The sequence below is a fragment of the Hyperoodon ampullatus genome, assembly GCF_949752795.1.
Source record: "Hyperoodon ampullatus genome assembly, chromosome: 20".
In the NCBI taxonomy this organism is placed as follows: domain Eukaryota; kingdom Metazoa; phylum Chordata; class Mammalia; order Artiodactyla; family Ziphiidae; genus Hyperoodon; species Hyperoodon ampullatus.
In genome coordinates, this window is record NC_136933.1 from 3,571,105 (window position 1) to 3,596,489 (window position 25,385).

The 25,385-nt window shown below is 39.6% G+C and overlaps 1 protein-coding gene across 1 annotated transcript in view; it reads right to left on the reverse strand.

The window, feature by feature from the left end:
• Window positions 1–1,337: 1,337 nt before the first annotated feature.
• The window catches only part of HOOK3 (hook microtubule tethering protein 3), a gene marked incomplete at its 5' end in the record, with an annotated part of 97,104 nt that continues 73,056 nt past the window's right edge, over window positions 1,338–25,385 (reverse strand). The window contains 9 exons of the mRNA XM_079726530.1: window positions 1,338–1,733; window positions 4,799–4,870; window positions 5,692–5,796; window positions 7,035–7,135; window positions 8,233–8,315; window positions 12,621–12,655; window positions 17,133–17,220; window positions 21,790–21,930; window positions 25,045–25,114. Of these exons, the coding sequence (XP_079582656.1) occupies window positions 1,593–1,733; window positions 4,799–4,870; window positions 5,692–5,796; window positions 7,035–7,135; window positions 8,233–8,315; window positions 12,621–12,655; window positions 17,133–17,220; window positions 21,790–21,930; window positions 25,045–25,114 (836 nt within the window). The 3' untranslated portion in view covers window positions 1,338–1,592. The remainder of the gene's footprint in view (window positions 1,734–4,798; window positions 4,871–5,691; window positions 5,797–7,034; window positions 7,136–8,232; window positions 8,316–12,620; window positions 12,656–17,132; window positions 17,221–21,789; window positions 21,931–25,044; window positions 25,115–25,385) is intronic.

The window sequence follows — 25,385 nt, forward strand, 5'->3', positions numbered from 1 at the left end:
TTAAAATCAAACACTGGAATATAGTTTCTGAAAATTCTTGATTATGTTTAGCTTGATTTAAAGTTACTCATTTGTATTTAATACACAAAACTAAATGAAACCTGAACTTCTAAATAGCAAGTATAGGAAATAAAATCTTCTTAATAGGTGACCTATCCAAAACCGAAAACAAACAAATAATCGACCTAGTTTCAGTAAATTTTTGCTTTACTGGGCTATGGGCTATGGTGCAAGAAAAAGGCTGGAGGGGAACTTAAATATAATTTGGGGTCAATATGGAAAGTTAGGCAGAGACATTTCGTGTTCAAATGAATGACATTTTGCATTTATATAGCACCTTATATAGTCAAAGTGCTTTACAATCATTATTACTTGACAGCCATTCATCAATGTAAATAAACATAGTTTATAATCTGTCAACAAATGTAAGCACTTTGGGGCAACCAAATACCCAAGAGAATCTACTCAGTAGCAAACTCTTATTTAGACTAGTACATAGAATTAAGAAAAAATATGACAGCCACCTGTCATAACATCAGACACAAGAAGTCACTTATTGATCCTAACGACTGATACTAAGATGTTAAGTATTAGGAATTATTGAGAAATAGAAGGTTTTATGTTAAGGAATAAGTAAGACAAATGAGGTGCAAGTCAACAAGGAAATTACCCCAAAGGTAAGGCCACCTATGACTCGTAAGTATATAAAAAATACATCTTTTATATACTTTTATATGTGGAGGGCAGTTGCAACGAAATGTCAGCCCATTGCTAGAATCTGATCCTCAGTTACTGTGATATTCCAAAAAAAGAAAAAAAATGAACACACTGCCTGATTTTTTTTCTTCTGTAACTTCTCCCCAAATAACCTAACCAGTGCATTCACTTCTGCCCACAAATAAGATAGTAGGAAATAATGAAATTCTATTTATGTTTTAAAAATAGTTTCCAAATCTTTGGACAAATTTAATTTCCTATAAAACAATGTGAAAACTCAGTTTTTCCCTCTAAATAGTTCTATCAGGTGCCTTAGGTAAGATGTGAGTAGCACCTCTGCCAATGTATTTATGTCTTTGCAAAAAGTGCACTTGCCAACCATTTTACATAGTAAGTATGCAAGTTATCTGAAGTGCATTTGGAAAACAATTGAAAACACAGATTAATACATCATAAAAAGATTAATTCCCTTTAAACAAAGACATTCTTAGAAAGCATGGTAACACAGAGGCACAATAAAGAATATAAATTGTATATCAATTATTGGCAGAAAATCTAAATCATTACAAAGCCTACACCATTGGGGAAAGGACATTTTCATACAAAGAAAAGTACTACACTAATATACAACACTTTTAATTGGGCATTTAAAAATTTTTTGGCACATTAAAAGGAACCAAAAGGACTACAAAATAAAGGACCAAGAGACTAAAACATTACAGATACAGAAGAGAGAAAGTCCTCAAATGAGAAACAACTAGATAGTAACATGAAATACAGACAAAATATAAGCTGGCTGAATTTCCTGAAATGTTATATGTAACAGAAGTATGCTTTGAATGCAGGGTGTTTTTTATTCTAATCGCAGGACTTGTCTACCTTGCTGTGGCTGGCTGGACGTGGCCCGGGTAAGACCTTCTCGTGCTGGTGGCCTGTCTCTGCCTCGCCAGGAATGACTGCCCCGAACCTGTACTAGCAAGTCTGTCTTCTGCCGCCTTTTTATGCAGAGTCATTCCCTATATAACACGGAAAAAAAGTCATCAGTGAAAAAATAACGGAACACACTCTCACAAAAGAAAATTTCATCACGCAGAATTTGTTACCTGACGGCATACGGCACGATTGGGAATGTTAACTCTGCTCATGATAGATTAAAATCTTAGAGACATTTAAGTTCCAACAATTAGGTACAGATCTTCTTTTGGAAAAATTAAGGCTTAATTTTCTGAATTTACAATAACCCAAACAGTAGATTATAATAGAGAATGATCTTTGGAATACATTATCCATACTCAATCATACATACTTCCCTTTCGAATCAAATGCATAAAGTGATTTTCCAAGAAAAAAAGGGCAATTGATTGGTAGCAGTTGATTCACGTGGGGATACGGAAATCAGAGGGTTTAGTTAGAATAGAAAACCACAAAAGCACTTGTTCGTTCTTAGGGTGGAAAGTCACACCAGGTATAATACATACCACCACGCTGCTTTTCTTCACAGGCAGACTTGTTAAGGGAAGTTCCTGACGGCTGGCCCCCACAGCGGGCCCAAGGAGCGCAGGACTGGAGAAGGAGGCCTACCCGCTTAGAAGGGGGACGAGCCCACCTGCCGGGCCAAGGGCACCTGAACAGGGGGGAGAACCTGCGGGGCTCTCTAAACGCGCAGGAGTAAACAGTGAGGACCCTGAGTAGAGCCGGAAAAAGGGGTTTCGGTTCTCAGTTAATAAGCTAGCGAAGAACCCTCGGCAGAGAAGCAGGAAGAACTGGGAGCGGCAGCTTTGTCTCACCGGTGACTGGACGCGACATGACGGGAGCAAGCGGACGCCGGCCACAGGCAAGGAGGAGAAACAGAGCCGGGAGAGACGCGGGGCAGGCGCCAGAGGCGCTGGGCAAACCCGCACAGAAGGCAGAAGGCAAGCCAAACCTCCCAACTCCCGTCACCTCCAGGGAAACTGGGGTCATGGCTCTGCGTTTCAAACAGACCCCAATGCACAACATTCTCCACTTTCCCCATGAGAAAACCCAGGATGTGCTTTTTACTCAGTTTGGAATTAAAGCATTTAAGGATGTGAATAAAATGGACAAATATCTATTGGTAGTATCTGTTAATTTGGCTACATAACTTAACAATTATACTTTATTTAAAATATACCTTTTTAACTTTCCCATTCTAAACAACTTATTCAAAGTCTAGGCTCCCCTTCAAGATCTCAGTATCCATCATGAGGCCATCCCCTGAGATACTTAATACCTTTTCCCAGCACTCACCATCCTCACTTCCAGTTCGGTTGTCTGGGATGCAGAACTTTCTGAATGTATGTATGAAGCTGTTACCGGCTACCCTATCTGAACATAACTTGTGTGATCCTACTGGGAGTTATTCCTTCACTCTCTGCAGAGCTGAAAACCAGGATTCTTCTTTAATACCATGTCACAGAACAAATCAGTTTTGTTCCATAAGAAACACAATATGTGAAGTCATAAAAATCCATCAGGTACATGAAATCACTAATACGGACTGAGGGGCAGAGGTCCCAGATTGCTAACATTGACCTTGAAGGAGGACGAAAAGGAAACAATGTGGGTGAGTCAGGATGAGCTCCCAGAGAGCTTCCTTAAATATGGGCTTTTCTTAGTTTTTACTTTTTGTGTGTGTGTGTGGTACACGGGCCTCTCACTGCTGTGGCCTCTCCCGTTGCGGAGCACAGGCTCCGGACGCGCAGACTCAGCGGCCATGGCTCACGGGCCCAGCCGCTCCGCGGCATGTGGGATCTTCCCGGACCGGGGCACGAACCCGTGTCCCCTGCATCGGCAGGCGGACTCTCAACCACTGCGCCACCAGGGAAGCCCATTTTTTACATTTTAATTTTCAATTAATCTATATTTGTTAACAGTAATGGTAATGTAAACCCAGTATGATTTCCTTTTTTGTTTTTTAAAATTGTGATAAAAATCTTAAATATGTAGTTTTTGTTTGTTTGTTTTTTTGCGGTACGCGGGCCTCTCACTGCTGTGGCCTCTCCCGTTGCAGAGCACAGGCTCCAGACGCGCAGGCTCAGCAGCCATGGCTCACGGGCCCAGCCGCTCCACGGCACATGGGATCTTCCCGGACCGGGGCACGAACCCGTGTCCCCTGCATTGGCAGGCGGACTCTCAACCACTGCGTCACCAGGGAAGCCCTTAAATATGTAGTTTTAACCAAGGCAAATATAAATGTGGACATGTCATAAAACTGTATGAAATTTTGACAAAGTTCAAATCACATTATTAGGAGACCTGGGACCCAAACCTTTCAGACACAGTATCGATTATAACTGTAAAATGGTATAATTTACAATTGTAATTGTAAAACGGTACTGTGCCAGTAACACAACTATAGGGTCAGAGGGGTATGATGAAAGGAATCTGGTCCAACCTCCTATCTCAGGCAGCTAACACTTTGAAAAGGTGGAGTGGTCTTATTGGGAAGAAGAACAAAGCAGAAAAAGAAGAAAAGGTCTAAGAAAAAAATATTGAAAAAAGTACAGCATTCTTCAAAATCCATAGCTCTTCATATCCAGATAAGTCTTACTGAAGCCCAAAATGCTGATAAGCATTTATTTTCCCCTGAAATACGTTTAAGATTTTTTGTTGGAAAATTCAATTTCAAAACCTTCAGCTGTTCAGGGTCTAAGACCGTGAACACTGACCAAAACCTGAGAGACAGTTAAACTATTTTCATTACAAGTACCGCTCCTGCAAAGGCACTGAAACAGTCCCACAGAACAAAAGCTACTGTATCTGTGTTTAGATATTATTAAAGTCCCTACCCCCCGAGAATAAAACGGTCCTGAGAGACAGAAACCTTTCTATCCTCTAGGACAGGGATAAAGATGTGTCCACAATGTTCTAGCCCCGTTTACGGTGGTTCCTGTATCTGTTGTTTGGCCCTAAGATCAGCATTAGGGTTTTGTTAGTGTGTGTTAGGACAGTAATTACTTTCAGATTCATTTGGTAGAATTACTTCTACAGTAAAGGGAGTATAATAAATGATACATATTCACTGCATTTTGCAATATGTTTTGACGTGTTATTTTCTTACCATATTGTACCAGGCACTAACAATATATTTCTCCTCCATCTCTCTTTGACTCTTTGTTTTCTCATATTCTTTCTAAAAAGCAAGCACATGTAAGCATGTTAAGATGAAAAACAATTCAACATAAATAAAATATTCACAATAAACTATCTAAGTTCACGGGCACAACTGTACAGTCAGCTCTCTATATCCATGGGTTCCACATCCACGGATTCAACCAACCCCAGATCGAAAATGGTAAAAAAAAAAAAAACCAAAAAACAGGAAGTTCCAAAAACCAAAACTTGAATTTGCCACGCATAGGCAATTTTTTTTTTTTTTAAAGTATGGATATCTTTTTTTAAAATTAATTAATTAATTATTTTTGGCTGCGTTGGGTCTTCGTTGCTATGCGCGGGCTTTCTCTAGTTGCGGCGAGCGGGAGCTACTCTTCATTGCGGAGCGTTGGCTTCTCATTGCGGTGGCTTCTCTTGTTGTGGAGCACAGGCTCTAGGCGTGCGGGCTGTAGAGTGCAGGCTCAGTAGTTGTGGTGCACAGGCTTAGTTGCTCTGCAGCATGTGGGAATCTTCCCAGACCAGAGACTGAACCCGTGTCCCCTGCATTGGCAGGCGGATTCTTAGCCACTGCGCCACCAGGGAAGTCCCCATAGGCAACTATTTACATAGCATTTACATTGCATTAGGTATTATAAGTAATCTAGAGATGGTTTAAAGCACATGGACGATGGGCTTAGATTTTATGCAAATAACCACATTCACTACTTTCTACGAGGGACTTGTGCATCCGTGGATTTTGGTAACTGTGTCTCGTGGATGTTGAGGGACCACTGTGCATAGCAAGCCTTCTAGAATTGAAAATTAAAAAATCAAATGTCTTATCATATTACAGTAAACTACCTCCAATGAATGGAATTGCCGATCCCGTTCGTGGAGCTGATTTTTAAGAGCTTGTATTTCTGGTGCTGCTCCTTGATTTTGTTTAGGATCTAAAGTACGGATAACCTACAAAAAGTAATAAAAGAAAAACTTTAAAAGTCTCAAACCCAAGGAGTGTAATATCTAAGGAAGCAGTCATTTAAAAAAAAGATAAACCTTATGAGACTCAAAAGTTATCTTACGTGGACACTTTAAAATCTGAATGTATAAAATGATATTCAGTTGTTACAATTTTTAATTATATAAAATCTTAAAATTATGTGAAAGAGTCAGTGATAAGAAGTAATTCTGGCTTAAAATTAATCACACTACAGCAGACACTACTGACAGCAATCTTCCCTTTTCCGTTCCTCTGACCTGGTTCAGGGGCCTCTGCCTCTGACCAGGTGTGCGAGGATGGAGCGGGTCCCAGTGGTCCACAAGCCTGTCTCTGTGGTCCTTCTCCTCCTTTGCCAGACGCTGGGTTTACACACAGGCTGGTGACACAATTCTAGCTGGCCCACCAGAGGGCTTCTGGGAAGGGTCTTTGCTTTTTGGCTCAGCAGTTTTACTATCAGAAATGATCAACCCCATAGAAAACTTGAAAGAGCAGAACAATAAAAACCCGTTTCCTTTAACCTGGATTGACCAACTGCAGCACTGCCACCTTTGTCTCATGACACGTGACCCTCAAGCACTTCAACACGCATCTCCTTAGACTAAGGACATCCTCCCACATCATCTGTAAGAAAGTGAACCTCTCTATAAGTCATCATGATTCAGCCCAAATCCACGTTTCCACAGGTGCCCCCAGTCCAGGATCGCTGCATTTGGCAGGGAGGTCCCTTTGGGCTCCTTTACAGGAGAACAGCTTCTGGTGTTCCGTGACGCTCCAGTGCCTATTTCTGCTCTCATAATGTGGATTCTCATCCCAAAGTCTGGATTTATCTGATGCCTTCCTGAAGGTGTTACTTAACTTGTTCCAGTAACCTCCTTTTCCCTGGGAACTGGAGCTAGGCCAGAAGCCCTGAGCACTGCCGACAGCAAGGCTCATCTGGAGACAGAGGCGGGCCCTCCCGCCAGGCACAGCGGATTTTGATAATTAGGCAAGGTGCGGCTGCCACCCATTTCCTACATAGAAATGTGATTCCCTCTTGGTAACGAGTAAGTAACCTGGGGCGGGGGCGACCTGTTTGATCACGGCCTCTTGCTCTTTTACTCCTCATGTCCTTCTGTGTGAGAGGTCACGTTCAGGCACTGTATTTTGAAACATCAGAGAAACACTATGAGAAAGTGCAGTGAGAGGCCCGCAGACTCACACTTACACTTTTGGCTTTCTCTAAGTATTTTTTATATCTTTCTTCCATTTGCTTCATTTCCTCTTCTTTCTTCCGTAAAGCTTCTTGTAATTCTTCAATTTTTAAGGCTATCGGTGAGACAGTAAAAAATTAAAAATTTTTTAGACCTAACAACTTGAAAATATTTCAACTGACAAAATAGTAAACAGCTTTGAGAGACGGTTTTGTCTATATATATATATAATTTTATTTTTAAAAATTCACAATTTTTTTAAACAAAAAGCTTTTCTTAGAAATAAACAAAAACTACACTATGGAAATACACAAATTAAAAAGTGTTCATGGATGGCTGAAGGGATAAACAAAATGTGGTCTATTTACACAAATAGTTGATTATTCAGCCTCCATTCTGATACATGCTACAATATGGAGACATTATACTAAGTGAAAATGAAAGCCATTATGTGAAGTGAAACAAGCCGGACACAAAAGGACAAATATTGTATGACTTCACTTATATGAATTACCTAGAAGAGTCAAGTGCATAGGGACAGAAAGCAGAACAGAGGCTACCAGGGGCTGGGAAGAGGGGAGAAGGGGAGTGGTGAACAGGTAGAGAGTTTCAGTTTGGGAAGATGAAAACGTTCGGGAGATGGACAGTGGCTGTACAACAGTGTGAATGTGCTTAACATGTCACTGAACTATATACATTGGGCTGGCCAAAAAATTAGTTTGGGATTTTCATCGCATCGCATGGAAAAACCCGAACGAACTTTTTGGCCAACCCAATACTTAAAAATGGTTAACATGGTCATTTTTATGTTATGTATATTTCACCACAATACTAAAAAGGTAAAAGTCTGTGTCCTGCTCCCACATCCACAGAGAAGAATTAATAAATTTAAGCTACATACGGGTGTAAATATCAACCAAAGGAAAAGTCTGGCTGACTTACACTGCAACGACACTGTGAAAAAAATTTCATAAAATATGCATTAGCATCCATAGTTAAGGAAAAACTCACAACTAAACTAGAAATTTAAGAAATACTGTAAAGATGATTATATGTGTATGTGTGTGTATGTGTATACTCTTTCTGTGAACAGGGCAAATTCCTCAATTGCTAGAAAATATAATAGGGCCTATTTCTAAAAAAAAACAAATTTTATTTAAACTCATCACTAGGGCTAACCAACTGAAAACTGTGCTAATTGGGAAAACTCACAGCTGTTGTTAAATCTTGGCTCAAGGTCCTCGATGATGGCTCTCTTCTTCTGCAGCTCATTATTGGCCTCGTGCAGCTTCTCTCTGTGACAAAATATGTAACACTCTTACCTACTACTGTTTTGCATTTTTTCACTTGAAATGAAAGATATAAGTTCTTTCTTTATGGGATACACTAGCATAGCACACAAGTGCTATGAAACAAAGATGAAAAGACTAATCCAACATAAACATATTTTCTAAATGACTAAAAGATAGAGAGTTTGAAATAGTAGTCATTCTTTTATATAAACCTGCACAAGAGGTTAGAAATAACTTAATGATCTTTATTGTTTCTAGGAATGAGGATATTGTAAAAATTAAATTTAAAACTTTGCTGAGGTTTTATAATGCAAAACTCTTGTTGCAAAAAAATTGAAGCTCCTAAAATAAGAATAGAAAGAACAGTACATGCCAATAAAAAAGAATAAATTAATGGTACATGCACCCATGTGGAGAGATATCATAGAATAATGTTGAATAAAGTCAGACACAAAAGGATAATACTATATGATTTTTTTATATGAAGTTCAGAAAGTGGCAAAACTAACAAAGGGTGATAAGAGATGAGCAGTGGCTAGTCTGGGGATGGAATCAATTAATTAAAAGAGAGAACAAAGAATCCTGGGGTGTTGCTGGAAACATGCTATATATTGATCTGGGCCACCTGCCTATGTAGGAAAACACTCATCTAGCTGTAGACCTAGGGACTCAGGATTTGTAGACTTTACTGTAAGGTATATTCCAATAGAAAAGTAAAAGAATGAATGAACAGAAGTAAGTTTTTTCCTAGTATTTACATAATGTGTAATTCTCTATACTATTTAGCGTGGCACTCTATAAAATGAGAGGGAAAAAAAGGTTGCAAAAATTGTAAAATACAGAAAAACACGAAGAAAAAAATAGAGTACTTTGTTATGTCTATTTCTGGTCTTTTCTATGCATAATACTTTAATAAATCTTTGTTGAGGGTATATACACACACACACACACACACACGCATATGTTACACAAAATAAATATATACAGTTTAAATAAGAAAAACTAAGCCCAGTGAAGAAAAAGGTTAAGAAATAAAAATTATCCCAGAACCTTAAAAATCCCATGTGTTCCTGTCTCTTTCCCAGTGGTAACCAAAATCAAGAATTTTAACCATTCTCATGATTTTTGTGATGGGCCTCTGTGTATATTCCTGAACACTACATGGCTTAATTTTGTCCTATTTTTACTTTACACATTAATTATACTGTATGTACTGTTCTGTGACCTCTGTTTTTTACTTAACACTCTGTTCTTGAGATTCATTTATGTTCATGTGTTAGCCCTGGTTTATACCTTTTTATTGCTGTACAGTGTTCTATTGTTTGAATATATCTCAATCTATTTATCATTTTACAGTTGGTGATATTTGTATTGTTTCTGCTTTTCTGTGATTAAAAACAATGTTGTTTCTTGTTAAACACACAACTTGTGAGGATAGAAGTGTGTCCAGACATTACCCAGTGTTCTTGAGCTCCTATGTTGTTTCTACTTCTGGCCATGAAGCGATGGATAACTGTTACTGGACTTGCTCTCCTGCTAAGAACAAGTAGGAAGCTGTGCAAACTATGTAAAACAACTGTTTCAGAAAGTGGACAATAGGCAGTACAAGATTCTGATCCTCAGAGAAAGAAAACAAGAGTGGGAACCCCTACGATCTCTCTGGCTTTCTGTCTGCAGTCAGGGGGAGATCACAGGAAGGGTGTGCCCATCCCACTGAGCTGAGGACAAAGAGATTAGAACGTGGGGAGGCAGATGCAGCTAGAATTTCTGGAGCACAGAGTAAGAGATGAAAGAGCCATGTAAGAAAAGATCACCATAAATTGGCATATGGGTGCGCTTAAGTGTTTGGATTAATACTAAATTGCGTGTTTCTAGGGATGGACACCACGAGGTTTGTCAAGGGACAACTGCAGAAGAATGGAAAATTACTGGGGCGCTGAGAGGGAAAAACCCCAAAAGTCCACACATTGAGCTCCAACTAGTCAGAGCTGGGTTCTCACTGAAACTGAGACATTTGGTAGGGACTTCGAAGTACAGAGCTTTTCAGCTGGGGATAATTTTGCCCTCTTGGGGCTGTCTAGAGATAATCTTGATTGTCACAACTTAGGAGGCTGTTACTGGCTTCTAGTGGGGAGAGGAAAGAGACACTGCTGAATATCCTACAATGCACACAACAACCGCCTACAACAACAGCAAAAAAATCATCAGAGGGAAATGAATAATAACTAAATAAACCACCTTATAGTCACTTTTTAAAAATAAATGTTTGAAACTGATAAACCCCCGCCCAAAACCCCGATGTTCTTTCACACTTTCTTCTAAATGTCTCCTGGTAAACACGGACCACAGCATCTCTAGGAATCTAGGGTATACATAGAAAAGTAGAATCAATGGGTCACAGAATATATGCATGTTGCAGTTTACTAAATAAACTGATGTATATCCCTACCAGCAGTGGATGAGAGTTACCAGCACTCAACATCTCTGGCAATACTTAGTACGTCTGATTCTTAAATTTTACCAATTTGTTGTGTGTAAAATAGTCTTGTTGTAGTGTTAAATCTGCATGGTCATTCATCTTTTGAGATGTCTGTGGGCTCTGTGGTAGGCTGAACTGTGTCTCTGAAAAAGATATGGTGAGGTCCTAAACCCCAGAACCTGTGAATGTGACACTATCTGGAAATAGGGTCTTTGCAGATGTACTTAGTTAAGATGCAGTCATACTGGATCAGGGTGGGCCCTAATCCAATTACTGGTGTCCTTATAAGAAGGCCACGTGAAGATGGAGAGAGAGATTGCATCTATACACCAAGGAATACCAAGGGTTGCTGGCAGCCACCAGAAGCTAGTAGAGGGGTATGGAACAGATTCTCCATTAGAACTTCTAGAAAGAACCAATCCTGCAGCCACCAGAAGCTAGTAGAGGGGTATGGAACAGATTCTCCATTAGAACTTCTAGAAAGAACCAATCCTGCTGATAACCTCATTTCAGACTTCTAGCCTCAAGAACTGTTAGAGAATATATTTCTGTTGTTTTTAGCCTTGCAGTTTGTGGTAATTTGTTATGGCAGCCACAGGAAACTAATACAGGCCTCATCTTCACTAATAAATTCTTTTTGATGAAGATTTTTACCATGTAAGTGAACACAGAACAATGGTCAGACAGTAGTTTTATGAAACCACAGGTATTCTATTTTCTGCAATTAAGGGATGGGAAATGAAAAAAGGACAGAATTCAACACTAAATTCTCACTGCAGGTAACCTCACAGTGGCTGGAAGGTGACAGGTGCTGTTCTAGTATTTTAAGAACCTGCCCAGTGTTGGACTTGCCCTAGGAGCGTCTCACTTTCCCATATAAGAAAGGAAAGAAAGAAAGGAAGGAAGGAAGGAAGGAGGAAAGAGAAAGAAAGAAATTAGGATAGCATGCAGCAAACTGCCAGACTACAGAATTCTTCCCAGTGATCACTATGGTACCCAGGATGTCTGTTTACCGCAGTCTAACCCTGTAACGCTCCACCAGGCTGGCAATCCATTTGCAGCCACATTCAATGTCTGCAAGAACAGAGTTTTGCCAGAAAGTGATAGGAAGGATTACAGCAGTTACTGGGTGCAAGAAAAATTACAAAACACTCCTAACATTGTCAACCTCAGATATGGAAGAAGATTTCTTCTTCATGAGAAAACAACTGTAATATTTAAAAATTTAATCATTTAGATCAAAAAGTCATGTTCAGGTATGTTTGCAATTCAAGGAAATGTTTGAAAATCTGCTACTGATAAGCTTAATAATACTTTAAAACATTTACATAAAAAGGAAGCTTCAGCTGGCCAGACTCTAGAGCTGGAAAATTCAGCCCGCGGCCCGTTCCTGCATAGAAAGCTTGGTTGGGACAGTCACAGCTCTGGTTTACATACTGCCTGTGGCCACTCTCGAACCTCAGAGCTAAGTGGTTGGGACACAGACCACTGTTTGCAAAGCCTAAAGCAACTACTCTCTGTTCCTTATAGAAAACATTTCTGACTGCTGATCCAGAGGGTCCCACACCCCTAACTGGGATCGTTAAATACTATCGTGAAGATATAAAACCCTGGAATCTCACTTGAGAAAACAGTTCTAACGCAGTAATTGTTTTGATTTGAGGACCTGGGGTGAAGATGACCCTTTAGATACTATTAATGTCTCTTATAATCTACTATACCTTCAGGGCCACCCACGCCACTGCCTAGATACTCTGTAACCACCAACACAAAACACTGATGTTTCACTGGACAATGTAACAATAAGCCTCAATAGCTTTTATACTTACAGATGTTCTTCAAGCTTCTTTTTTAGAAGAACTGACTGAAAATGGAAAATAAAAAATAGTTTATTACTTAACATTTTAACTAATAAATTAACTAATTAAAAAAATTAAGAATACAGTAGCAAATAACTGAGTGAGCCCTCAGTAAGTTCTCTGGTCAAAGAGCTGAAAATACACAATGTACCCAAGTTTATTTCTCTTTGATAAGGGAGACAGCAGCCTATAAGTGATAACAGCGATCAGTATAAAATACCCATAAACTGTATGTCTGAATTCTCTATTTATAGTCAGGGAAATGAATAAAAAAGCCACTTACGTACAGACCTAATATTCCTGGATGCAACAGGCAAGTAGAACTCTAATAATAATAGACTGTCCCTAAGACACTTTTTATCTGCTGTATTTTCCTTGCATCATGGGATCAACTTCTGTAAACACTTACTGAATTAATCAGAAGTTTCTGATATGCACAGGTTGCAAATAGTTTATGTGACAGGATAGAACATGAAAGATGGGATATGCATAGCATTTAATATGCTGGAGAATGCAGCTTTGACTGGGTATTTAAAAAAAGAGTCTCCTGAGAAGCAGGAGATCAGAACTGACCTAAAATAAACAAAGAATACCGGCATTCTATACAGGACCACCAGGTTTCATAATTAAACTCAGTGCTTGCAGGGTACACATTACTAATGAATTCTGTGAAACAGTTCACGTTGAGATAAACAGTTACATAATTAATTCAGCCAAACCCAAATAATACGGACTTAGGAAACAAACTGTCCAATCAGTCAAGAGCAGCACGGAGGGGAACATACCCATCGCTCCGGGCTCTTCCATTTTCAGTCCCCTGACTTGATAGTGATTACTGTCATCGCTTATTCAAGCCCATTCTGACACAGCTCTGTAATATTCAAATGCACTTTTTTGCTGAGTATGTCAACTACAGCTAGGTTAGTGGACCACAATGTCCTCTACCACTGCTTCCCCCAAACATAGAGAAAGATTGATAACCCTATTGACTTTTTATTTTTTAATAAATTTATTTATTTTATTTATTTATTTTTGGCTGCGTTGGGTCTTCATTGCTGCACGCGGGCCTCTCACTGCAGTGGCTTCTCTTGTTGCGGAGCATGGGCTCTAGGTGTGAGGGCTTCAGTAGTTGTGGCATGCAGGCTCAATAGTTGGGGCTCGAGGGCTAAGAGCGTAGGCTCAGTAGTTGTGGCGCACGGGCTTAGTTGCTCCGCAGCCTGTGGGACCTTCCCGGACCAGGGCTCGAACCCGTGTCCCCTGCATTGGCAGGTGGACTCTCAACCACTGCGCCACCAGGGAAGTCTCAACCCTGTTGACTTTTGATTACTGCTTGTTCCTTCTCCAGTACACAGGGTAAAATGAAAATACTTTAAAAAACACCTTGGCTTTAATTGTGCATTTCTGTCTTGATTAGGCTCTAAGCGAAATTAATTTTTAAATCTGAGATAATATATAATAAAATGATTATGTAATGAGCAGTTTAATATGCCAGGCACTCACTCAAGTTTGTCATGTGCACTGTCTCATGTCAACCTCACAACCGTGAGTGATACCAGCCCCATCTCATGGCTGAGGGAGGTGAGGCTGGGGAGACATTCAGGGGCTTTCCAGAGGCAGATCCCAAATTAAAACCCAGGCCTGCCAGACCCCGGAGTCTATGCACAGTCTTCACCTCCAGTGAAGCCTCTCCAGTGGAAGACTGTTACTCTCATAAAATGTGGCAGCAGGAGGCCAGACTGTGACAGCAAGCTAGCTTCAAAATACTTTATAAAAACAAACTAGGTATAACAATGGGGGTAGGAGTGGGATGGGAAAAACAAGGAGCAAAGTTCCTTTTAGTCTGACCTGTTAGGTTTCTGATATCCTTAAAGTATCTTAATTGTAAAGGGCATAAACCTATACGTAATCTTGGTATATTCCTTTTGCATAAAACTCCTGTTAATTTAAAATTTCAACCACATCAACTATGATGGCAGATAATGTATAAATCAAAAAACTCTTCAATATATAGAAATGAATAGGAAGCCATACTTACGATAGCCTTGAGCAGAAACCATGCCAAGAGACAGAGAGGACATATTAGTATGAAGCAAACACAGCAGCCAACAGAAGGAACGATTTAGTAATTCATGAACAGAAGTAAAAGACACGCATTTTTTTTCAAAAATGTACATTTTTCTTTCTTCTATGGTCTCCTCATCCTGTCTTGTTCTCTGGAGTTTTATACACTGTGGCTAGCTCAAATTATCCATATGCCTGGATATAACAATGCTTTTCTGCTTCCAAGCTAAAAATAAATGACATAAAAATAATAATAAAAATGTGCAACTCACGCTACTCTGACTTAAGGTCACATGAAAGGACTGTGCTTTTGATAACAGAAACGGGCAGAAATTACGTTGTTCTTTAGAGAGGATCACTTCCATTTGGCAGGTTGCTCTGTGCATTACATATTCCTGAGAAGCAACACTGGAGGTTGGGTGAAAAGAGAGGAGACAACACTGAACACCTGCTGTGGGAAGAACCACACGTCGTGGATCACACTTCTCTCCACATTATGCTGAGCCCGCCTTCAGAATGAGGCAAGTTTCTATCTGAATCTTTACAGAGAAAACAGCTCTGAGAGAATTTTCAAGAATTTAGAGCAACACATCTCATTAGCATCTGAGCAGTCAAATACATTGACTAATTTATGCAAATAGTACTTTTAGGCCTGGGAACTCATTTCTGAAATATGGCCTCTTAAAGCAATGACACACAGCATATTTAATTAGATTTGATAGCCACAGTGATACCTAATCCGGTTATGTAAACACTTTTTTTACAGAATAAATACCTTTCTGTATGTTTAAATATAAGTAAGAACAGCAAGTACAATGGTTCTTACACTCTAACACTAAGGCTGAGTGGATCCTGATGTTTCGCCATGTTTACTTCCTAGGATCTGCACACCCGTCCCCTCTCTACCGTAACAAATCAGCAGGAAGTCTCCTCAACGTTTTCGAGACCAAAACGAAGTCTACATTTACCTCAGTTTAAGGGACCTAGTGATTTCACTGAACTAAGAAATGTTACCTGCTTTGGTTCACTGCTAAGACCCTCTTAGTTTTACTAGTATTTTCATACACGAAAGGTGGTTTTGCTTGTGATTTAGCATTCTGGATAAAGGCATGCTTGAAAGTAAACCATGGGATTTCAAACTAGTTCCATTTTAATAAGGGGATGATGTGGTTTAAATGTTGGTGAGAATTTTAGGAACTGGGAATCAATGTGGGGATCTAAGAAAAACAACCACCACATCAGAGGATAAATTACAGCCCGTCATCTCAGACAGCACGCTGCCAACATAAGCCAGATGGGTGCGTAAGAAACTCATAAAATTAGGTCACCAGTGAGCTTTTTATACCTCACACTCTCAGGTTTTAAGTAATATGCTGTTTTGTTTTTACACCCTCTTATGTTACTAAGGCTGGATGGAACTAGATGTGTCTACAGTTTTGACGTTGAGTGCCCCAAATGACTCTAACAATGAAAACAACCAAATAGGTTTATACTCAAAAGCCAGAGTTCACAGCCAATTACTCTGGCAAAAGGAAAAAAGTTACCACCTGACTGAAGCAAAGATTAAACTTCAGTTGTTATCCCCTCTTCACACTGGTTTTGAGCCCTTTTACAGGTGCAGCTCTATGGTATACAGCTCATTAAATGTAAGGGATCTGCAAAACATGATTGATTTACGCCTGCATCAGGGCCTCACTACTACGGGCTGCCGCAGCTCACTGCGAGGGGCGGTGAGCATGGCGCGGTGGGGAGGACCCTGTTCCCGCCTCGGCACACTTACTCTTTTCTAGGTGAGTGCCCGCCAAGCAGGCAGGGCTAGAGCAGAAGGGCAGAGTGCTAAGGGGATTTTAAAATAGGGCAGCGCGCTTCTATTTGAGAGAGAGAGAGAGCGCGCGTGCGCGCAAGCGGGGGCAGGGGAGTGTGTGTGTGAGAATGTGCGTGTGCACGTGCGAGTGTGTGTGTGTGTGTGTGTGGCGGGGGGCAGGGGGAGAAAGAGGGCTTCATAAACCTAGAGATGGTAGAATTTTAGAAATGGCACTATTTTCTTAAAATCAATTTTACAACAAACATTGCTACTTGGACATGTTAAGTTTCTATCAGCATTTTTTTTTTTTTTTTGACCAGAGGCAAAAACCTATACTCTGAATACTGAGGTGAGCGCTTGTAAAACATAAAACTTCAATTAATTCTTTAGCTGATAACTACAAGTGAACTTCTAATTCCCAGCAGGGTGAATCTGAAAGTGACAATAAAGTCCTGTCTGGTCCTTTTTATAAGGAATGTTAGTAAAAGGAAAACACTGTTTCTTTTCTATAACCACTATAATTATAATTATTTTGATACAGACCATCAAATAAAAGTTATAGCTTTTCTTAACGTTATGAAACTGTTGGACCATCACTGGTACATAGTAAGACTTACATCTTCTGCCTTTGAGCCTTGATCCTGTAAAGATTTTTGCAATTCTTCGACTTGTGACTGTACTTCCAGAAGTCTTTGATTCACCAGCCTAGAAATCAAAGGTACATTAATTTTCCAAGTTCTGACTAAACTTATGCCTTTTGCCTTAGGTTTTCACATTGGTTAGAGAAACAGTATAATGAGAAAAAGTCTCATGCTACATTCGTAGTAGCTCACTTTTTTGGTTGTTTTTTTGTATTGCTTAAAATTTCTATGATAACATCCAATGCAGTGTTCTGGTGGACACATTTTGTTGAGCTGGTATATTTATACACATATATTTATCTGAAATTCACTTCACTGTAGGTTTATTCAAACTGAGTGCCATGCACCACACTCAGCACAGTGCTAACAGACCCTTGCACTCGAATTTAGTGGGGAGACAAAATGTAAAGAAGTAAAATATGAGCTCAACACTTCAACACGGCACACAGCGGTACACACAGGAGTGACGGCTGCTCAGAGAAGCCAGGACTGCACCTAACTGGGTGGAGGAGTTGGGCTTCGCTTGAATGGAGACCAGACAGTAAATAAAACGCTTATGTGGTTAAGGGTGGAAAGGGGATGCAAGACCGAGAATTCAGCATGTCCAAAGCGCGCACAGAGGGAGCGGGTACGAAGAGTTCAGGAACTGTATGGCTGAAGACCAAGTTATGAGGCGAAGGAAGGCTGGAGATGAAACCAGAGGGGAAAAGGAGAGGCTGGGACACCCCTCTGAGAAATGCAAATGTATTTTTATTTATCCTATAATCGGGCCTAAAATTTTGTTGGGATGGGAATAGCCCAGCCAGCCTTTAAAAATGCTGATTCTGGAGCTCAATCCCCATAAATTCTCTAGATCATTAGGATGCAACATTCAGGGGACCAGTAGGTCTTGGACGATGTGGAAGGGTCAGACAGCGTTTCAGAAAGATCACGCTGGTGTGAAAGTGGAGGAGACCGTCTGGGAAGCCCCACCGGGGCCGGCACAGTGATCACGCCTCCCCCTGAAACAGAAGCGGGTAGAGGCGGGTGCACGGAAAATGCAAAGGAATACAAGGAGCGAAAAGTAACTTAGGAGTCCGGTCTGAGCTACCGAGGACCATTTACTGAGCAAGGGAATACAGGAGGAGCAGGCTGAGAAAGCAGCACAAAGGACTTCATTTGGTATTTGTCGAAAATGAAGTGATGAGAGATGCCTGTCGAACAGCTGGACACCTGCACCTGAAGCCCAGCGGGAGGGCTAAGCTGACCCTCCAGACCCAAGAACCGTTCGGCAATGACTGAAGCCACGAGCATGAGTAACAGTGGCCAGAAAGAATGTGAACCGGCTCGGAGGAGGAACAAGAGGGGCCACAGCAGACCACCAAGCAAAGGGCTGAGAGAGTAGCCTCGCCCTGGACAGTAATCCAAGGACTGGGAGAGACACAAGCGAGGGCTGTTCCTGAAACGGAGAACAAGTCTGAGGACGGGGACACGATCCACAATGAAAGCAGTAAAGAGGTGAGGAGAGATAAAGTCCTAAATGCTCCCACTGGACTGGCTAGTAAGTGCCTGAGTAAAAGCCAGATCGCTCCCAATTAAGGACAAAACAGGGCAATGAATATTTAGGAGCCAAATAGCCAAGAAGTTCAGTAAGAAATTTTTTTTACTCAACAAGTGACAAGAAATTCTTACTGTAAACCCCTAGGTTCTATAATTTAGTGAGAATCACAGTAAAAAGGCAATAAATCTATAATAATAACTGATGTCTTTCACACAAAGGAATCTGTTTTTTCACTCAGTGAAAGAATTATCTGAAAACTCATATTCAATATGGAACAGAGGTACATAAGTACGTTGCTAACTGTAACTTTGTTTAATCTTCTCAGGAAGCAATATGAAAAATATATCAAACTATAAGACTATTTCAACTATCCATCTTAGACATTTTTGAAATTATTCAGTCAAAAAATATTGTTACTGGGTGGAGGCCATCATAAATGTCATAAAACATAGTCTAACATATCGATTAAAGCATGGAGCATACACGTACACACACATGTATGAACCTATAAAAATATATGTAAATATATACTAAAGAATTTCAACTACAAAATAAATGAGGATTATAATGCTGACCTCATGGGGTTGTTTAGAAAACTAAGTGAGATAATATGTAAAGGGTGTGCACATAGCAGGTACTCTATAAATGCCTCTACTTTCTTTCTCCCCCTTCAAGGGTTTAGTTAATCAACATTTTAATCCAAGTCTAATTACATATAGTTGTCAAGGGGGTGTAGGGAGAGGGTGAGCTTGAGATCACAACCTACTCTGAGCGGGAAGGGAAGGAGGTCACACGTGCTTCCAGAGAGCTCCCCAAGCCGTGCCAATACGGCTCCACTCTCGACCCCTCACGCCTCTCCTTACATTGCTTGAGGGTCAACAGGTATTACAGATTTTAACAAATACCAACTTGTTGGGAAAACTAACTGGAAAGGACTTTGGAGGTTTACTACAAACCTCTCCTTCTAAGGTGACACATGGTGGTGAGCAAATTGTATTTAAGGTCATACAGTTATGAGACTAACTAGAACTGAAACTCTGCCTTCTTGGTGCTAACCCAGTGGTGTCAAAGAGTAAGAGGTTAAGGTACAGACCAGGTAATGTAAACACTTATTAAACTCAGTAAGAACAAACTTAAGATATAACTCACTTAAGAAAAAAGCATCCTGTGAGGAGAAGACAGGGGAAACAACGTTTTATAAATGTGGCAGAAGATAAACTGGCAAGAAAGAGGTTAAGTAGAGGCTTTGGAGTCTGGTAGCCTGGGTCTCAGCCCAAATTCCTACATGTGTAAAACTTTTAATAAAGTAAGACCACATGTTTAAAACACTTAGCACAATGTCTGGAACAACACTGGAACATGTTTGGGACAGCAGTTTAATAAATGTTAGCTGCTCTTATTACTAGTATTACTGTTACAGATCATAATACCCACAGATGGCTATAATCTAAAGGTAAGCTATCATCAGTGTTGTAATTTAATAAACAAACACAGCTGTAAATAACAGGGATTTAGGAGGTAACCAGTCATCCACATGCGCAGTCCTCTACAAATGACAGCTAGCTGTTCTATTTTGAAGGAGAAAGAGTAATAGCTGTAAGGTCTGTGAAAAACAAGGCAAAGTGTTACAGAAAACGTTGTAGGTGTTGATTCACTGGTAAGAAATTAGTGTTGGGAGAAGGCTCTCCCCACTAACATGCTAAAAGACAGTGGAGGCCAAGGATGAAGAGGGTAACTCAAGGTGCTCTCAGCATGGGCTCTGCATGATTGCCTGCTGTTTTCTACAATTCCCATTCCTCCTCCTTCTCTTTTTCCACTTTTTCTAAGTATTTTTAAAAAGTATTCATTATCTATGCTCCTAAGAATTGATATAGGGCTTCCCTGGTGGCGCAGTGGTTGAGAGTCCGCCTGCCAATGCGGGGGACGTGGGTTCGTGCCCCAGTCCAGGAGGATACCGTGTGCCGCGGAGCGGCTGGGCCCATGAGCCATGGCCGCTGGGCCTGCGCGTCCGGAGCCTGTGCTCCGCAACGGGAGAGGCCGCAGCAGTGAGAGGCCCGCGTACTGCAAAAAAAAAAAAAAAAAAAAAGAATTGATATAAAAATGTGTCCTTACATTTATGCTTAATTACGCTCTAATAATCACCCTGGTATTTACACTGTTTGCTGATTCCCCCTCAGCAGCTTTAAAAATTAAAGTTACAGGAAGAAGGGCAGGATATGTAAAACTATCGTAATAATTTTGACTCTCAAGACTGACTCACACCTGGGAAATGTCAAATCAATCAGGCAGAATAAGCGAAGAATCTGTAATATCACATAAACTGTGAAACTATTTATAAAATTGTCAAATCCCTCACAAATGACAGAATATCACAGCTCTAAGAAAAAGAAAAGACATCATATGTCTGGTATTTAAGAAACATTTCCAAAAAGGAAAAGAATGAGAGGACTGTCACAATAAATTATAAAAGTAGCCCTTGCCAGAGCAAGCTACTGGTTTAAAAGTAGTTTGGATAAACTGCCTACTGCAATACTCTTAAAACTTACAAGCAGAAAAGTGATGTTTTGTTAAATATGCAGATTCTAAATTCTCAAAATAATTGAATTGTTCATAAGATGGATGACTTCCTATCAGAGTCACAAGAAATAACAGATTAAAAAAAAAAGCCCTATCAATTGAATCATGATGGATCCTACTGTTTTCCTCATACCAGTCAATTCTTTGAAACATTAGCTTGTAAAAACAGGGTAAACTCTACTAATATAAGCATGACTATGAAGTAAAATTGTCTCGAAAGACTGTGAATAAATCGTGACTTTTTTTAATCCTCTAGTTTTAATTAGTGATTAAAAAGGGAAAATGGTAGGACTTTGGTATCATTTTGCCAGAAGAGCTAAAGACAGGAATGCTATTACAGAGACACTATACTTTTGGGCAAATATGCCCATGAGTGGAAAAGTGGAAAAAAGTACTCTTGAAATGAAATGGAATAACACACTTTCACTTTTCAAACCACAACTCAAACCTTTAAGGGAATCAAATCAAGGTAAATAGAGAAAACCTGTGTCCAAACTGCTGCCATGTGCCTCCTACCTGTTCTCTGTCTCCAGTTCATTTTTCCGTAGGCTGGCATCATCTAGAAGGCTCTGCAATAAGGCGATTTTTTCATTGTCTGAACCCTCTTGGTTAATTTTTAACATCTTATTCTCATGCTGAAGACGAATAAGTTTCTCCCTGAGAGCAGAAGCAAAACGGATTAACGTAGTTACCAAAATCCAGCTATGCACTGTTATAGATTTAATACACAGAGCAGAAATGAAAAACAAAGTACCTGGAAAGAATTTAGCTCCTGTTGTAACTGGCTGAGACATTATATTTCAGGTCTTAAGCACTTTCTTTTTAGAATGGACAATCTGAAGATAACAGAATCCCCATATAGCATGACTTGTAATGAATGAGGTTTCAAAATCCTATTTCCTTTCTGATTTAAGCATTTAAGCTGTGAATGATTTAAGCATTTAAGCTGTGAATGCACCTATGTATTTGTTCTTTGGTTCTCGTCAACAAAACATCATCTCTAGTGCTATGCTCTTACATTACCAATAATTTGGTGGCAAGATGTAACATTCAACGAAGAATGCCTTCAAGACATGCAGTCCATCCATTCCTGTAGATACGGTAAAACTGTAGTCTTGTAACAAGACAGATTATCAGAGGCAGGTTACTGGACTGCATTGTTTTGGGCTCTTTGCGTGATGCCACATGCTTACACTGAGGGATGCTAAAAGCAACAGCCACACAAAACTTGCCACTATGAATACTGCAGGGATGATATAATTGAACATTAATTCACATGACGATATCATTGAAGATATACGTCTTGAAGATAGAATTAGTCCTTTATGTTAGAGAGGGTCATCTCTAGAGGGCCGCATGAAGAAGATATTACTATCCATACCAGATGCTATGAAAAACTGTGCTTCTCATGGAAAAAGAAAAAACAAAAGCGAAATATCAAACACACACAAAACATTCTGCTCTTATTTTGTAAACACTGTAAACCTTATAAAGTACTTTAACTTTTGCTACTGAAAAGATGAGAGTCAAATCTGTAACCCAACTCAAGCAGTTACACAGAACTTGATATATTTTGTAAACTGAAAAAAATGACTTCATCATATTTGTCAATTACAAAGTAAAACAAGCTCATTGTAGGGTGAAAAAGATAAATGAGAAGAAAATACAAACCCTCCATAACCCTGCAGTGCAAAATAATTACTGCTGAAATACAGCCTTCTAACTTTATGCATACGTACAAACATGCAAACAGTTGTAAAAATGAATCTCACAGTACCTGTTACATTGGTATCTGCTATTTACACTTAACTTTTCACAATCTTTTCATAGCATTAAATTTTATACTTTAATATTTTAAATGACATGTTAAAATATATAGACGATCATTATTTAATTCACACCCAATTATTGGGCATTTAGATTATTATCAATTTTGAACTTTAACATGTTATTAATGATTAGCTTTATAAATATCCTTTTGTGTATATCCTTGGGTATTTCCTCAGAATTAATTCTCAGAAAAGTAATTTTTCTGTCAAAAGATAGGCACATTTTTTAGACAACATACACATTCTGCCAAACTGCTCAAAAGAAAAGTTGTACAACCACAAGAAAAAAATTTTTTTGGTAATTATGTGTGGTTATGGATATTAACTAGACTTAATACGGTAATCATTTCACAACATACACACATAGCAAATCATTATGTTGCATACCTAACGCTGTTACACAGTTATATGTCAATTATATCTCACTTGAAAAAGATTGTATCACTTTAATCTTTTACTCCTAGCTTATGAGGTTTCCAATTTCTCCACACCCTTAACATCAGTGAAAATCATCACTTTTAACAGATTTTTGCAAGCTGGAAGATCAAATTTCATTATGCATCAAGAATACTGACCCATGGTCTATGATATACATTGAGAAATTTCATCCCTTGTACTATTTCATTTTCTTGATAGCTCTTCTAGACATATTCTAGACACGGAGAATATTTTAATTTGTATTGAGTAATACTCAATAAAACCCATTTTATTTGTTGAATTTTTATCATTGTTCTTTTGTCTCAGAACTTAAAAATCTAACTGCATTACCTATAAGCTTCCTTAAAATTTGGTTTTTGGACATAACCATTTATTTATAAATAGTCATAAAAATAAGTGTATTTATTCATTCAACAAACTTTATTGGTCCAATAGTAAAGTACCATGTCAGATGGCAGAAAAGTAAAAGGTATACAAGATGCTTCCAGAATTGGTGGTTCCATTACACACCTTTGTCTGTCCTTCTTAAACAAATGCCAACAACAAAAAACATTGTCTTCAGTTATTCAGTAAGTATTTCAATGCCTATTGCAACTTTCACAGTTTATAAAACTTTTACACAACCATTATTTTCGTTAATACCTCCAAGGATGTTATGAAGAATCCAGGCTAGTGTCAATTTAAAAAGGGGGCAAATTAGCCCAAACAAGGTAAAAGCAGTATTCAGGATTACTCATTCACCTTCTGATGGACAGCTAGTGGCTACCTATCAATTTTTCATTCTTAAACATAAAGCCAGGCATATATTGAAATAAATGGAATATTTAAAATGCTATGACTAAATACAAATGTAAGGTACTACTGAGGGAAGAGTAGTAGAGATGAGGAGATGCTTCCTCCTGTCTGCATTCTGTCTTTCCCAGACCATTCCCTGTACTTGAGTAATAAATCTAGAGACTAATTATTATTATTATTTTTTGCTGTACGCGGGCCTCTCACTGTTGTGGCCTCTCCCGTTGCGGAGCACAGGCTCCGGACACGCAGGCTCAGCGGCCATGGCTCACGGGCCCAGCCGCTCCGCGGCATGTGGGATCTTCCCGGACCGGGGCATGAACCCGTGTCCCCTGCATCGGCAGGCGGACTCTCAACCACTGTGCCACCAGGGAAGCCCAAGACTAATTATTTTGCAGGCTGATGGCTAAGCATAACCTTTGTCTTTGGGCCACGTGGTTTCACTGCTAAATGTCTGCTGAGGATGCCCAAGCACAGATATATTAGTTTACTGAGTATGTGTGAGACACTGTCCTCCCAAAGAGAGAAATCAAGTCTCTGTGGGGACAGCTGAAGAAAGCCCCTAACATGCTGAAATCATGGACATCTAACCTCGAGTTCGTGTTGAAAGTGTTAGCGATAAAGAAAAGGAACTGGTCCTCTATGTTACAGAGGAGTATGTCTTCTCCAAGAATATTGCGCAGTGTGGCTGTGACCTTCACCACCTCCTTACCTGATTTCAGGTGTGACAATCTCTGCTGCCAGACTATCTGAAGATTCCTGACTTCCCAGAGGCATTAACCCTGTAAACAAACAATCATGGGTGCAAGGTTAAGAGAGGGCACAGCTACCTCCTTTAGTTCCTATATGAACTCCTACTTTGAGCATTAATTTTAACAGCTAAAATCTTTAATTCAAGTAAAAAACCATGTCACAGTTCCCTTACATGATTGCCTTACAACATTATTATTATATCATTTTAACACTTTTTAAGTGTACAATTGAGTGGCACTGAGTCCCATGTTGGCGCTAAGGCACTATGTTGTGGAACCATCACTACTATCTATTCCCAAA